This window comes from Dasypus novemcinctus, unplaced genomic scaffold (assembly GCF_030445035.2).
Source record: "Dasypus novemcinctus isolate mDasNov1 unplaced genomic scaffold, mDasNov1.1.hap2 scaffold_274, whole genome shotgun sequence".
Lineage (NCBI taxonomy): Eukaryota > Metazoa > Chordata > Mammalia > Cingulata > Dasypodidae > Dasypus > Dasypus novemcinctus.
In genome coordinates, this window is record NW_026688239.1 from 59,524 (window position 1) to 73,253 (window position 13,730).

The window sequence follows — 13,730 nt, forward strand, 5'->3', positions numbered from 1 at the left end:
TCCCCTGTTTAAGAGTATATTGCTTAATTCCCACATATTTGTGAATTTTCCATTTCTCCATCTGTTATTGATTTCTAGCTTCATTCCATTGTGTCTGGAGAAGATACAGTGTATGATTTCAATATGTCTTAATTTATTGAGATTTGTTTTCTGACCTAAGATAGCTCTATCCTAGAGAATGATCCATGTGCACTCGAGAAGAATGTGTATTCTGGGATTGATTCCTGGAACTATCTACTTCATCTTCACATAGTCCCTGATCCTTATTGGTTTCTGAGTAGAAACCACATCACTGGCTTTGTTTTATCGTCCCCTTTTTCTACTGTTCCATTCATTTTTCATTTGCTTTATGCTTTTTTTCTCTTCATTTTAAGGACAATCCATTGAAATATATCATTCATACTAAGTGTATAGTAAAAGTTGTTAACTTACAGGAAAAATAGCTAGAGGACAGGCATAAAAGGCCTGGGGAAAAAAAGTTCTAGGGTTTAGGACACCCAGGGAAGGCTGGACACCACCCCAAAGAAAGGGGGGCACAGGAAAAGAACATTGACAATAAGAACATGAGTGGGGAGGCGGACTTGGCCCAGTGGTTAGGGCGTCCGCCTACCACATGGGAGGTCCGCGGTTCAAACCCTGGGCCTCCTTGGCACGTGTGGAACTGGCCCATGCACAGTGCTGATGCGCGCAAGGAGTGCTGTGCCACGCAGGGGTGTCCCCCACATAGGGGAGCCCCACGGGCAAGAAGTGCGCCCCATAAGGAGAGTTGCCCAGTGCGAAAGAAAGTGCAGCCTGCCCAAGAATGGTGCCGTACACACAGAGAGCTGACACAGCAAGATGACGCAACACAGATTCCCAGTGCCACTGATAAGAATAGAAGCAGTCACGGAAGAACACACAGCGAATGGACACAGAGAGCAGACAACTTGGGGTGGGGGAGGGGGAGAGAAATAAATAAATCTTAAAAAAAAAAAAAGCACCATCTGTCCACCAACATTGAAGTGCATGTAAGGAAATTAAACATAAAAAAGGCGTTTTCCAGCCTTTACAGCATCCTTCCCCAAGGACCTTGGAAGCGGCTCTGCAACCCATTACTAAGCCAAGGGACAAGATTTGAGCAACTCACAGGAACAGTCCTAAAGACCTATAACAGGTTGAACTACGAATCAAACAGTAACACATAGCCTCCTGCTACTAAATACCTATGAAAGCGAACGAAATAGAGCAGCAGAGTAAACTCTTATGTCATAATCAGATGCCTAGACATCAACAAAAAAATTACATGCCATACTAAAATAATGGAAGAAAGGGCCCAAGCAAAGGAATATATCAAAGCCCCAGATGAGACACAAGATTTAAGACAACTAATCAAAAAGATTCATACGAATTTCCAAAACCAAATTAATGAGTTAAAAGACAATATGGCTAAAGAGATAAACATCAAGAAGACACTGAGTAAGCACAAAGAAGAATTTAAAAATCTTTATAGAAAAGTAACAGGGCTCATAGGAATGAAAGACACAAAAGGTGAGATCAAAAACACAACAGAGGCATACAACAGCAGAGTCCAAACGATAGAAGAAAGAATAAGTGACACAGAAGACAAAACAGCTGAAATTGAAGAGAGAAAAGAATGGAAAAAGTCTGAGCAGGGGCTTAGGGATTTGAATGGTAACATGAAGCACATCAAAAAAATGTGATATGGGAGTTCCAGAAGGAGAAGAGAAGGGGAAAAGGGGAGAAAGAGTATTTAATGAAACAATAACTGGAAATTTTCCAACTCTCATGAAAGAAATGAACTTACACGTCCAAGAAGCGCAGCATACCCCAATAAGAATAAATCCAGACCTACTCCAAAACACATACTACTCAGAATGTCAAACATCAAAGATAAAGAGAAAATTCTGAGAGAAGTAAACCATCACATACAAGGGATGTCCAGTGGATTTTTCATCAGAAAACATGGTGGCGAGAAACCAGTGGTGTGATATAATCAGGATACCTAAAGAGAAAAACCGTCAGCCAAGACAGTTTTTATCTGGCAAAACTGTCCTTCAAATATGAAGGTGAATTTAAAATACTCATAAATAGGGAAGCATACTTGGCCCAATAGATGGGCCATCCGCCTACCACATGGGAGGTCCACGGTTCAAACCCTAGGCATCCTTTACCCGTGTGGAGCTGGCCCATGTGCAGTGCTGATGCCCGCAAGGAGTGCCGTGCCACACAGGGGTGTCCCCCGCGTAGGGGAGCCCCACGTGCAAGGAGTGCACCCCATAAGGAGAGCCGCCCAGCACGAAAGAAAGTGCAGCCTGCCCAAGAAAGGCGCCGCACACATAGAGAGCTGACACAACAAGATGATGCAACAAAAAGAAACACAGATTCCCGGTGCCGCTGATAAGGATAGAAGCAGTCACAGAAGAACACATAGTAAATGGACACAGAGAACAGACAATTAGGGCGGGGGGGCAGGGGAGAGAAAAAAGAAGAAGAATTTTTAAAAAAATAAAAAATACTCATAAATAAACAGAAACTGAGAGTTCATAAAAACAAAATTTTAAAAATGCATTGGGAAGGGGATGTAGCTCAGTGGTTGGGCATTTGCTTCCCATGTATGAGGTTCCTGGTTCAATTCCTGGTACCTCCTTAAAAAAAAGAACCTGCCTTTCCAGGAAACATTGAAGGTAGCCTTATAGTCCAAAAGAAAAAGAAGAGGGAGGCTAGGAGGAGACTGTAGAAGGCAAAAGCAGCAGAAAGAAAAACTAAAAGACAGACAAAAATAAGATATGACATATAAAACCAAAAAATAAAATGGTGGAAAGAAATAATGAATTTACAGTAATATTGTTGAATGTGAATGGATTAAACTCCGCAGTCAAAAGATAAGACACCACACCTGCCACAGCAAGCTAGACATCTAAATGAGCAAATGCCACAAGCCAGCAGATGCCACAGGCCACAGGGGGAGGACGTGGACCAGGACACTGGGCACTCACCTTCCATTTGGGAGGTCCCAGGTTTGGTCCCCAGAACCTCCTAGGGAAGGCGAGCAAACAACAAGCAGAAAGACAAGAGAATTATGTGGGGCAGAGGGAAATAAATAAATAAATCTTAAAAAATATATATATATGTAAAAGATGGTAGTGGCATAAAGACAGACACATCGATCAGTGGAATAGAATTGAAAGTCCAGAAATAAACCTTCACCTCTACGGCCAAACTAGTTTTTGATAAACCTACCAAGTCCATGTTAACGGGATAAAATATTCTCTTCAATAAATGGTTCTGGGAGGACTGGATGTCCATAACCAAAAGAATGAAAGAGGACCCCTACCTCACTCCCTATACCAGAATCAACTCAAAGTGGATCTAACACCTAAATATAAAAGCAAGGACTATAAAACTACTAGAAAAAAAATGTAGGGAAACATCTTAAAGACCTTGTGGTAGGTGGTGGTTTCTTGGGCCTTGCACCCAAATCATGCACAACAAAAGAAAAAACAGATAAATGGAACTTCCTCAAAATTAAACACCTTTGCACCACACAGGACTTTGTCAAAAGGGTGAAAAGGCAGCCGACTCAATGGGAGAAAATATTTGGAAATCACATGTCAGATAAGGGTTTAATATCCAGGATATATGAGATGCTACAACTCAACAATAAAAAGCCAAACAACCCATATATGAAAAACCCACAGCCAACATCAAACTCAATGGGGAAGAGTTTAAAGTTTTACCTCTAAGATTGGGAACAAAACAAGGATGCACAATATCACCACTGTTACTCACCGTTGTACTACAAGTTCTAGCTAGGGCAATTAGACAAAAATGAATTACTGAATTAATTAATTAATTAACTTTAAAAAGCATTCACATAGGAAAAAAGGAAGTGAAAACTCTCACTCTTTGCGGATGACATGAGCCTACATTTAGAAAATTCGGAAATGTCCATGACAAAGCTACTTGAGTTAATAAATGAGTTCAGCAAAGTGGCAGGATACAAGAACAACATGCAGAAATCAGTAATGTTTTTGTACACTAAGACTGAACAATCTGAGGAAGAATTAGGGGAAAAATTACATTTGCAATAGCAACAAAAAGACTCAAATACCTAGGAACCAATTTAACCAAAGAAGTACAGAACCTACATGCAAAAAACTACAAAATAATGCTAAAAGAAATTTCAAAAGACCTAAACAAATGGAAAGACATTCTGTGTTCATGGATTGGAAGACTATATATCATGAAGACATCCATCATACCTAAATTGATTTATGCATTCAATGCAATACCAATCAAAATTTCAATAGCCTACTTTACAGAAATAGAAGAGGCAATTACCAAATTCATTTGGAAGGGAAAGTGCACCTGAATAGCCAAAAGCACTCCTAAAAAGAAGAGTGATACGGAAGGAATTTCACTGCCTGACCTTGAAACATATTACATAGCTATAGTGGTCAAAACAGCATGTTACTAGCATAAAGATAGACACATGGATAAGTGGAATAGAATTGAGAGTCCAGAAATAAACCCTCACCTCTATGGCCAAATGGCTTTTTTTTTTTAATTTTTTAAAATTTATTGACGTATAGCATTCATATATAAATATACATAAACCATAAGTATATAGTAATAGTTGGGAACTTACAAAATAAACACATATAACATCACACAGGCCTCTTATAACTCATCCTACTACCAATACCTTGCATTGTTGTTAAACATTTTTAACTAATGATTAAAGAACACTGTCAAAATATTACTGTTAACCAAAGTATTTTTCTCCCAACCCATCCTATTATCTTTATATCATTTATATATACACATATATAAACAATAAGTGTATAATAAAAATTGTGAACTTGCCAAATGGTTTTTGACAAACCTACCAAGTTCATGTTGATGGAACAAACCAGCCTCTTCAACAAATGGTGTGGGAGAACTGGATATCCATAACCAAAAGAAGGAAAGAGGACCCCATCTCACTCCCTATAATACAAGAATCAACTCAAAATGGATCAAAGACCTAAACATAAAAGCAAAAACCATAAAACAAGTAGAAGAAAATGTAGAGAAACATCTTCAAGACCTTGTGGTAGGTGATGTTTTCTTGGACCTTATACCCAAAGCACAAGCAACAAAATAAAACATAGAGAAATGGGACCTCCTCAAAATTAAACACTTTTGCATCTTACAGACTTTGTCAAAAGGGTGAAAAGGTAGCCAATGCAATGGGAGAAAATATTTGGAAATCACATGTCCGATAAGGGTTTAATATCCAGGATAAATGAAGAGATGTTACAATTCAACAATAAAATATTTCGTCCAATATTGGTATTGCTATCCCTGTTCTTTTTTGGTTACTGTTTATGTGGAATAACTTTCAACCTATCATTTTCAGCTGATTTATATCCCTGGGTCTATGGTGAGTCTCATGAATAGGCAACATTATGGACAGCCCATGATTTTTTATTCATCTGTCAGCATATATCTTTTGATAGGGAAGTATAATCCATTCACATTCAATGATTACTGAAACTGCATTATTTACTTCTACCATTTTATTCTTTGGTTTTCATATGTCATATCTTAGTTTTGTCAGTCTTTTTATTCTTTTGGTTATCTTTTCTGCTATTTCTTCTTCTATACTCTCCTACAAGCCTCTCTCTCCTATCTTTTTCTTCAGGCTCTAAGGTTTCCTTTAATATTTCCTGCAAAGGTGGATTCTTTTTTACAAATTCTTCTAGTTTCTGTTTGTTTGTGAATGTTTTAAACTCACCTTCCTATCTGAAGGTGAGTTTTGCTTGATAAAGAATTCTTGGCTGGCAGTTACCATAATTATATCATACCACTGCTTTCTTACCTCCATGGGTTCTGAAGAGAAATCCTTACTAAGCCTTATTGGATGTCCCTTTTATGTAATGTTTCACTTTTCCCTTGCTGCTTTCAGAATTTTCTCTTTATCTTTGGCATTTGGTATTCTGCATTTATGTGTCTTGGGGTAGGTCTATATGGATGTATCCTAATTGGAGTAGGCTGTGCTTTTTGGACACATATTCACATCTTTCATGAGAATTGGGAAATTTTCAGCCATTATTACCATAAAATACTCTTTCTGCTCCCTTTCCCCTTCTTGCCTCCTTCTGGAACTCCCATATCATGTATACTGGTGTGTTCCATGTTATTCAACTCCGTGAGGCCCTGCTTAATATTTTCCATTATTTTCTCTCTCTGCTCTTCCTTCTCTTCAATTTCAGCTGTTCTTTCCTCTACATTGCATATTCTTTTTTCCATGATTTCAAATCTGTATGCCTCTACTGTATTTTTAATCTCACTTATTGTATCTTTAATTCCCATGACCTCTGTTCTTTTTCTATCCAAGATTTCAAATTCTTCTTTGTGCTTACTCAGTGTCTTCTTAATGTCTTTTATTTATTGAGCTATGTTGTCCTTCAACTCCATGATTTGGTTTAGGAGATTGTATGAACCTTGTTGATTAGTTCTTTCAAGTCCTGTGTTTCATCTGGAGCTTTGATATATTCCTTTGTCTGAGTCACATTTTCCTTTTCCTTTGCATGGCTTGTAATTTTTTCTGATGTCGAGGCATCTAATTCTTTTTTTTAAGATTTTATTTATTTCTCTCCCTTCCCCACACCCCGCCCTGTTGTCTGCCCTCTGTGTCCATTCACTGTGTGTTCTTCTGTGTCCGCTTGCATTCTTGTCAGCGGAACCAGGAATCTGTATCTCTTTTTGTTGTGTCGTCTTGGTGCGTCAGCTCTCCGTGTTTGCGGTGCCGCTCCTGGGCAGGCTGTGCTTTTTTCACGTGGGGCGGCTCTCCTTGCGGGGGCGCACTCCTTGCGCATGGGGCTCCCCTACGCAGGGTACACCCATATGTGGCACAGAATTCCATCACCACTGTGTGTGGGCCAGCTCACCACACAGGCCAGGAGGAGGCCCCGGGTTTGAACCCTGGTAGGCATCTAATTCTTACGCTGAGTTTGAGCCGATGTCTAATTTCTCTCTCTTGCCTATGGATTTACTGTTAAGTAACTTAATGCTACCACTGTTCTTTGACTTCTGGTCCAATCTGTTCTAGATATTTAGGACTGCCTCTATTTAACTGCTCAAATCAGGGTTAAGAACCCAGTAATTGGATGCAGGCCAGTTTCCAAGGGGCTTGGAAAGGGTGGCAGTAAAGATGCCTGCTTGCTTTTTCTTTTTTCATTTTTCATGCATTTTTCTGGTCTGGCCAGTAGATGACGCTCTTTGCTCTTTGCTCAGACCTCTCAGCTCAGACCCCAAGTGCTAGGGTAGAATGCTTTAGTTGTAACTCCTCAGGCAGGTGGGCTGTGCAAAAGCAAAGTCCTCAGGGTTTACCAAGCCTCCTAAGCAAACTTTCTCAGAAGTGTTCTCCAGGCTTGGCTAGCCACACCCTCCCTCACTCAGCCTCTTCAAAAATCACCCCAGGGCAGTAGGGAGGGTGTTTAAGAAGGCAAATTATCTAGCTAATTATCTTTAGCTTGCTGCAGGCTCTCCGGGCAAACAATGTCATGGCCCCACCAGGCCTGCAAGTGTGTGACCTCCCCAAGGCAGCACACCAAGTTCACCAGCCAAAACCTGAATTTGCTGTAGGTTCTGTTCCTCCCTCTCCCTTTTCTTGGGGAAGAGGACCCTTGCAAACCCCTCAGTACCCAGCCATTGCAGCACACAGTCACTACAGTCTGTAGACTGCTATTTGCTCCACAGGTGGAGGGAGTGCACCCACTGCTCTAGCAGCCTGCTGAGACTTCTTTCCTTTGCCCCCTCTCTTCTGGGTAGCTTGCCTTCCCCTGGAGTCCTGAGCCCCCAGAGCAGCCCTCCAGACAGTCCTTACCTGTCCTTTAGCTAAGCTATTTTTTCTGGGAAAGAAGTTATTCCACACCTCCTTAAAATCCTCCATCTTTCCAAAAGTTTGCTTTATGCTTTTATACTGTGCATCCTTAGGTAAAACACCTTACAAGGAACAAGTTCAAGTATAAATAAATAACAGAAACTTTTTATGTGTCACTGTATAGAAAGCAAGGTAATAATACATCTAATGATTCAATTTAAACAACTGCTGATATTTTCTTACTTTGGGCCAAGTCCTAACCAAGGTCCCTGACCTCAAGGGGTTTAAAGAGAAAGGAAGAGATGAATTAGCAAACAACTGTCACCCAGTAGCATGGGGCAGCCTAGGCAAGTGAGGAATTCAGCAAAGGTGGCCGATGACACGTATCACTGGTGGTGGCTCAGCCCCCAACAGGCTGTCCCAGGCATTGTGTTTGGATGTCAAGTATGCTGCACAGACCTCTATCTACATTATCCCCAGCCTCCTGGAATCCCTTGCTTACATCCTTTCACATCAGCTGATCTGGTAGGCGCTGGAGGGCAGGCACTCCAGCTCACAGGCCTTGTTCCTCCGTGGGGGAGACCTGGTGTAGTTTGCTCTGGCTTGTCCCTCCAATCAATTACTGGAGATGATGCAAGGACACATCCTCATCCTTCCAAAAAGTACAATGCAATCACATACTAACAACTATACACACATTCCTCCCCCAGGGTACCTGCTTCTGGAAGAAAAATGTTGCAAGCAGATAAGTGATTTATGTGGGAATTGCTAATATCAGAGGAAGTTGCAGCAAACTGAGGTAATGAAAAATTCTGCCCCAATGCAGAATGAAATCATCAATGCATCAATGAAAATTTCTGTATCAATCATGAAGACATAAGAAACTAGGAAGGGAAACGGACTTTGGCCCAGTGGTTAGGGTGTCCGTCTACCACATGGGAGGTCCGCGGTTCAAGCCCTGGGCCTCCTTGACCCGTGTGGAGCTGGCCCATGCGCAGTGCTGATGCGCGCAAGGAGTGCCACGCCACGCAGGGTGTCCCCCGCGTAGGGGAGCCCCACGCGCAAGGAGTGCACCCATAAGGAGAGCCGCCCAGTGCGAAGGAGGGAGCAGCCTGCCCAGGAATGGCGCCGCCCACACTTCCCGTGCCGCTGACGACAACAGAAGCGGACAAAGAAACAAGAAACAAGACGCAGCAAAAAGACACAGAAAACAGACAACCGGGGGAGGGGAGGGGAATTAAATAAATAAATCTTTAAAAAAAAAAAAAAGAAAGAAACTAGGAAGATACATATGACAAGTGAAAAAGAAAACACTTGCACTATACTTACAACTATTTTAAATATGTATGCATGTCAAGTGAATGGAAAGGGAAACACAAAACTGAAAATATTAGGGTGGTGAGATTCTGGTGATTTTTAAACTCTCATTCATTTAAAAATGCTATCCACTATTTTTCTGTATGAACGTAATAAATATGCTCCTTGGCTAAAGTCTGAAAGATTCAGGACAAAAATGAAGAAGAAAATAAAGGTCATGCCAAATCCTCCTTCCCAGATAGCATCAACACCCTAAACACCTGGGTACACATATCCCCCCCCCCAAGCTTACCCTTCCACGTGTGTCTGCATATGGAGCATCATTTTAGGACTCTGGGGGCCTAGGGAGGGCGAAAAGGGATGGCATCTGACCCAGGACATAAAGAATGCAGATGCCCACAGGAAGGGAAAGGAAAGGCCCCCTGATCAAGGGGATGGCAGAGAGGCCTGAAAACGCACATATGGGGTCATGGAAGAAGGCCCGGGCAGTGGAGATGGCTAGGCTGCTGGACCCAGGTCTGCTCAGGATCACCACCGTCATCTGAGCGACATGGATGGGTGGCTTGCCCCTGCCGGATACTTTCCTCACACAGCCTCCAAGGATGAGGAAGGAAGCCCGCAGCAAACAGTGGCAGAACCAGGATTTGGACCTGGAGTCCCCACCCTCCAAATTCTACCACAATGCTCTGAATATTTCCGGTTCAGAACCCACAATTGGCCAAGGCAGGGCAGGCCCAGCAGTGTCCAACTCCACATACCATTCATGTTCCAGGTGAAGGCGTCCCGCAGCTTCTGCCCATCAATCTCCATGTCTAGCCGGATGGGCACCAGCACCTCTGGCTGAGATGCGTTCTCATGGATCACTGCTGGATCATGGTCATCAAAGCTGGAAATCAAAGGTGGCAACACTCAGCAGGGGGCACCATGGCTCCCTGAGGCCCAGGCCCTCAGGATGCCAGTTTTCAGGATCCCTCTCTGCACCACTGGTCACCAGATCCCTGGCTCAACAGGAAAAACCCATATGTTCCTGGTGCTTGTTACCTACCAAGGGAATAGAAACAAGGACGGCAGGGCCCCAGGCCTCAGTCTAACAAGGTGAAAGGGGCCATAATGACAAGTGGTAGGACAGAACTCCCTGCTTCATGGACAAGCAGGGACTGGAGAGGGGCTGCTGCCTTAGGCAGGGGAACAGGGCCCAGACATGCTCCAAAGGTAGGGAGATTTATGTCCCAATGTTAGCAGGGCTTTCTTAGAAAGCTGTGGAAAAGGGAAGGATAGTTCCAAAGGAGAAAATGTCTGAGCAAAGGCCAAGAGGCAGAAAACCAGAGGAGCTTCAAGCACACCACTGAAGGTGGAGTGAAGATTATACATGAGGAGCAGCTATAAGGGATGCTGGAAAGCTATGTGGGGGTCAGAGTGCAGAAGGGTTTTCATTTCAAGCTGTGAAATCTGGCCTCTACCCTGAGGGAGCCCCAGAAAGATCTTTTATTTATAACTGGAGAAGAGTAGGCTCAGTGGTTTGAGTGCCTCCTTCCCATGTACAAGGTCCCAGGTTCAATCCCCAGCACCTTCTAAAGGAAAAAAAAGCTATTTATAACTGTGGTCACATAAATGCAACATAATGTTTCCTTTTTTATCCACTTTCAAGTACCCATAAAGATTTTTGAACAAGGAAGTTATGTGATCAAATCTGTAGTTTATGAAGAGAGGCAGAAGGTTGGCCAGTAGGTGCTGGATGACAGGGGTAAATTGAGGGACGTCTGCAGAACAGGAGAGAGCTGAGAACTGCCCTCAAGGAGCTTAGGAACCAGACAGTAACAAACATACAAATGTAACCTGGCAGACACAAGTTCTATGGAGAAACAAGAAGGGGGCAGGAGGGCCAGGGAACGAGGTGCTATTCCTCACAAAGAATGCCACGCTGAGAAAGAAACAGGAGGAAAGTAGGGTGGGCCACGCAAATGTTGGCAAGAAGTGAGCTCCAGGCAGAGGGAGCTGCAAAGGCCCTGGGGAGGGAGTTTTTGGTGTGTCTGAAAGCAGAAAGGAGGCTACTGTGCCCAAAGCACAGTGAGTGAAGCAGAGGACAGCAGGAGATGAAGCTAAGAACAGAAAAGGAGGCCCAGGAGAGGAGGCCCAGGAAGGAGGAGAAGGGGCTGAGGAAGGGAGGAGAGTAGGCTGAGTAAGGAAGGAGATGAGGCCAAGAAAGGGAGGAGAGGAGGCCGAGGGACAGAGGAGAGGAGGCCAAATGAGGGAGAAGAGGAAACCAAGGAAGGGAGGAGAGGAGGCCGAGAGAGGGAGGAGAGGTGGCTGAGGGCAGCAGCACAGGCCAAGCTAGGCTTGGCAGCCCTTGCAAGGACTGGCTCTCCTCTGAGTAAGATGGGATCTTCAGAAGCACTCACTGTGTTTCCGAGGCACACACTAGGTGTGGTGCAGACAACAGCCAGGAGGAGGTGGGGGTGCAAGCTGGGAGGCTCGTCGGGGGTTGCTGCAAACATCCAGTGAGAGCTGGTGAGGAGAAGGACCAGGGCAGGGGGAGTGCAGCAAGCGCCATGTGGTCTGATTCCAATATTTGGAAGTCCAACCAAATGGGAAGCTGCTGAGGCTGGATTTGTGGTGTGAGAGGAAAGAAAGGAGTGGAGGAAGAGTTCCAGTATTTTGGGCCTGAGTAACCGGAAGGATGGAACTACCATTCTCTGGGATTAAAAAGCTGGCAGGCAACACATAAGGCGAGATACCTATGGTGATCTGGAACCATCTGTACCCCAGAAAAACATGTTCTTAAATCTAATCCATTCCTGTGGGTGTAAACCTAATTTATTTTTTAAGTTTATTTATTTTTAATTTTATTATTATTTTTAAATTTATTTCTCTCCCCTTCTCCCGCCCCAGTTGTCTGTTCTCTGTGTCCATTTGCTGCGTGTTCTTCTTTGTCTGCTTCTGCTGTTATCAGCAGGATGGGAATCTGTGTTTCTTTTTGTTGAGTCATCTTGTTGTATCAGCTCTCTGTGTGTGTGGTGCCATTCCTGGGCAGGCTGCACTTTCTTTCGTGCTGGGCAGCTCTCCTTACGGGGCACACTCCTTGTGCGTGGGGCTCCCCTACGTGGGGACACCCCTGTGTGGCACGGCACTCCTTGTGTGCATCAGCACTGCGCATGGGCCAGCTCCACACAGGTCAAGGAGGCCCGGGGTTTGAACTGTGGACCTCCCATGTGGTAGACGGACGCCCTATCCACTGGGCCAAGTCTGCTTCCCCTAAACCTTTTTTAAGTATAGGATCTTCTCATGAGACTACCTCAGTTAAGGTAGCCTTCATCCAGGATGGAACTTAATCCTCTTACTGGAGTCCTTTATACGTGAAATGAATTCAGAGAGAGAGACAGAGACAGAAACAGAGACAGAGGAGAGAGAGAGAAAGCCACGGAAGCAAGAAGCTGAAATCCCTGAAACCGGGAAGAAAAGGGAGAGACCAGCAGATGTCGCCACGTGCCTTGCCATGTGACAGAGGAGCCCAGGATTGCCAGCAGCCAGTCTCTGGGAAGAAGAAATGATGATGCCTTGATTTGGACATTCTCCCAGACTCTAACCGCAAGCAAATAAATCCCCATTGTTCAAGCCGAACCATTTCATGGGATTTGTGTTGAGCAGCCTAGCAAACTGGAACAATACCCAAGTGGAGACATCATGCAGATTTGTGGGGCCTCTGGGGATGGTGTTTAGGGGATAGGTATGGGCTGGAAAGATGACTGTGGATATGGGAGGCTGAAAAATATCCCCCTGCCCAAAGACATCTAAGCCCTAATTCCTGGAACCAGTGAATGATAATCTATATAGCAAGGGAAAAAAAAGGGGTGGGAGGGTTCTCTGTAGGTATGGTGAAGTCAAGGGTCTTAAGATGGGGAGATGACCCTGGATTGCCCAGGCGAGTCGCAGACACAATCCCAAGTGTCCTGATAAGAGGGAGGCTGAGGTGGGGGCACAGAGAGGAGAAAGCCACGTGCCCAGAGCAGAAAGCAGTGATGCAGTCACAAGCCAAGGGAGGAGGCAGTGGCCACCAACAGTCGGAGAGGCCAGGAGTAAGTGTTCCTGAGAGCCTCCAGAGCATCTCAGCCCGGGGATGCTAATTTTGGACTTCTGGCCCCCAGAATTGGAAGAGAATAACTTTCTGTGGTTTTGAGCCACCCCCGTTTGTGGCCATTTGCTACAGTAGCCCAGGAGACTAAGGCAGTAGGCATCAAATGGATAGCATTTAAAAGCAGCGAGAAACACTGGCAGAGAAAAGGTCCAAGGGCCATGCTCCAAAGGAGCCATACTTGAGGTACAGGGGAAATGAAGAACAAATGGCAAAAGGGACTCAATCAGGAGAGCTGGGGAGGCTGGAGAAAGTCAGAGACTGGGGCATCCTGGACACCAAAGGAAAAAAGCATTTGCAGGAGGAGGCCAGGTAGTTTTTTTTGGAATGCAAGTTCAAAGCAGAGTGCTTTTCCAGAAAGGGGACTGAAATATGGCTGAGAACTAAGAAAGAACAATGTGGCAGAGAGGGCGA

General features: G+C 44.2%; 1 protein-coding gene across 2 annotated transcripts in view; it reads right to left on the minus strand.

The window, feature by feature from the left end:
- The window catches only part of SMARCB1 (SWI/SNF related BAF chromatin remodeling complex subunit B1), a 45,042-nt gene that overhangs the window by 22,411 nt on the left and 8,901 nt on the right, over window positions 1-13,730 (minus strand). For both annotated transcript variants that reach the window (XM_004466420.5, XM_004466419.5), the window contains exon 5: window positions 9,946-10,073. In XM_004466420.5, the coding sequence (XP_004466477.1) occupies window positions 9,946-10,073 (128 nt within the window). The remainder of the gene's footprint in view (window positions 1-9,945; window positions 10,074-13,730) is intronic.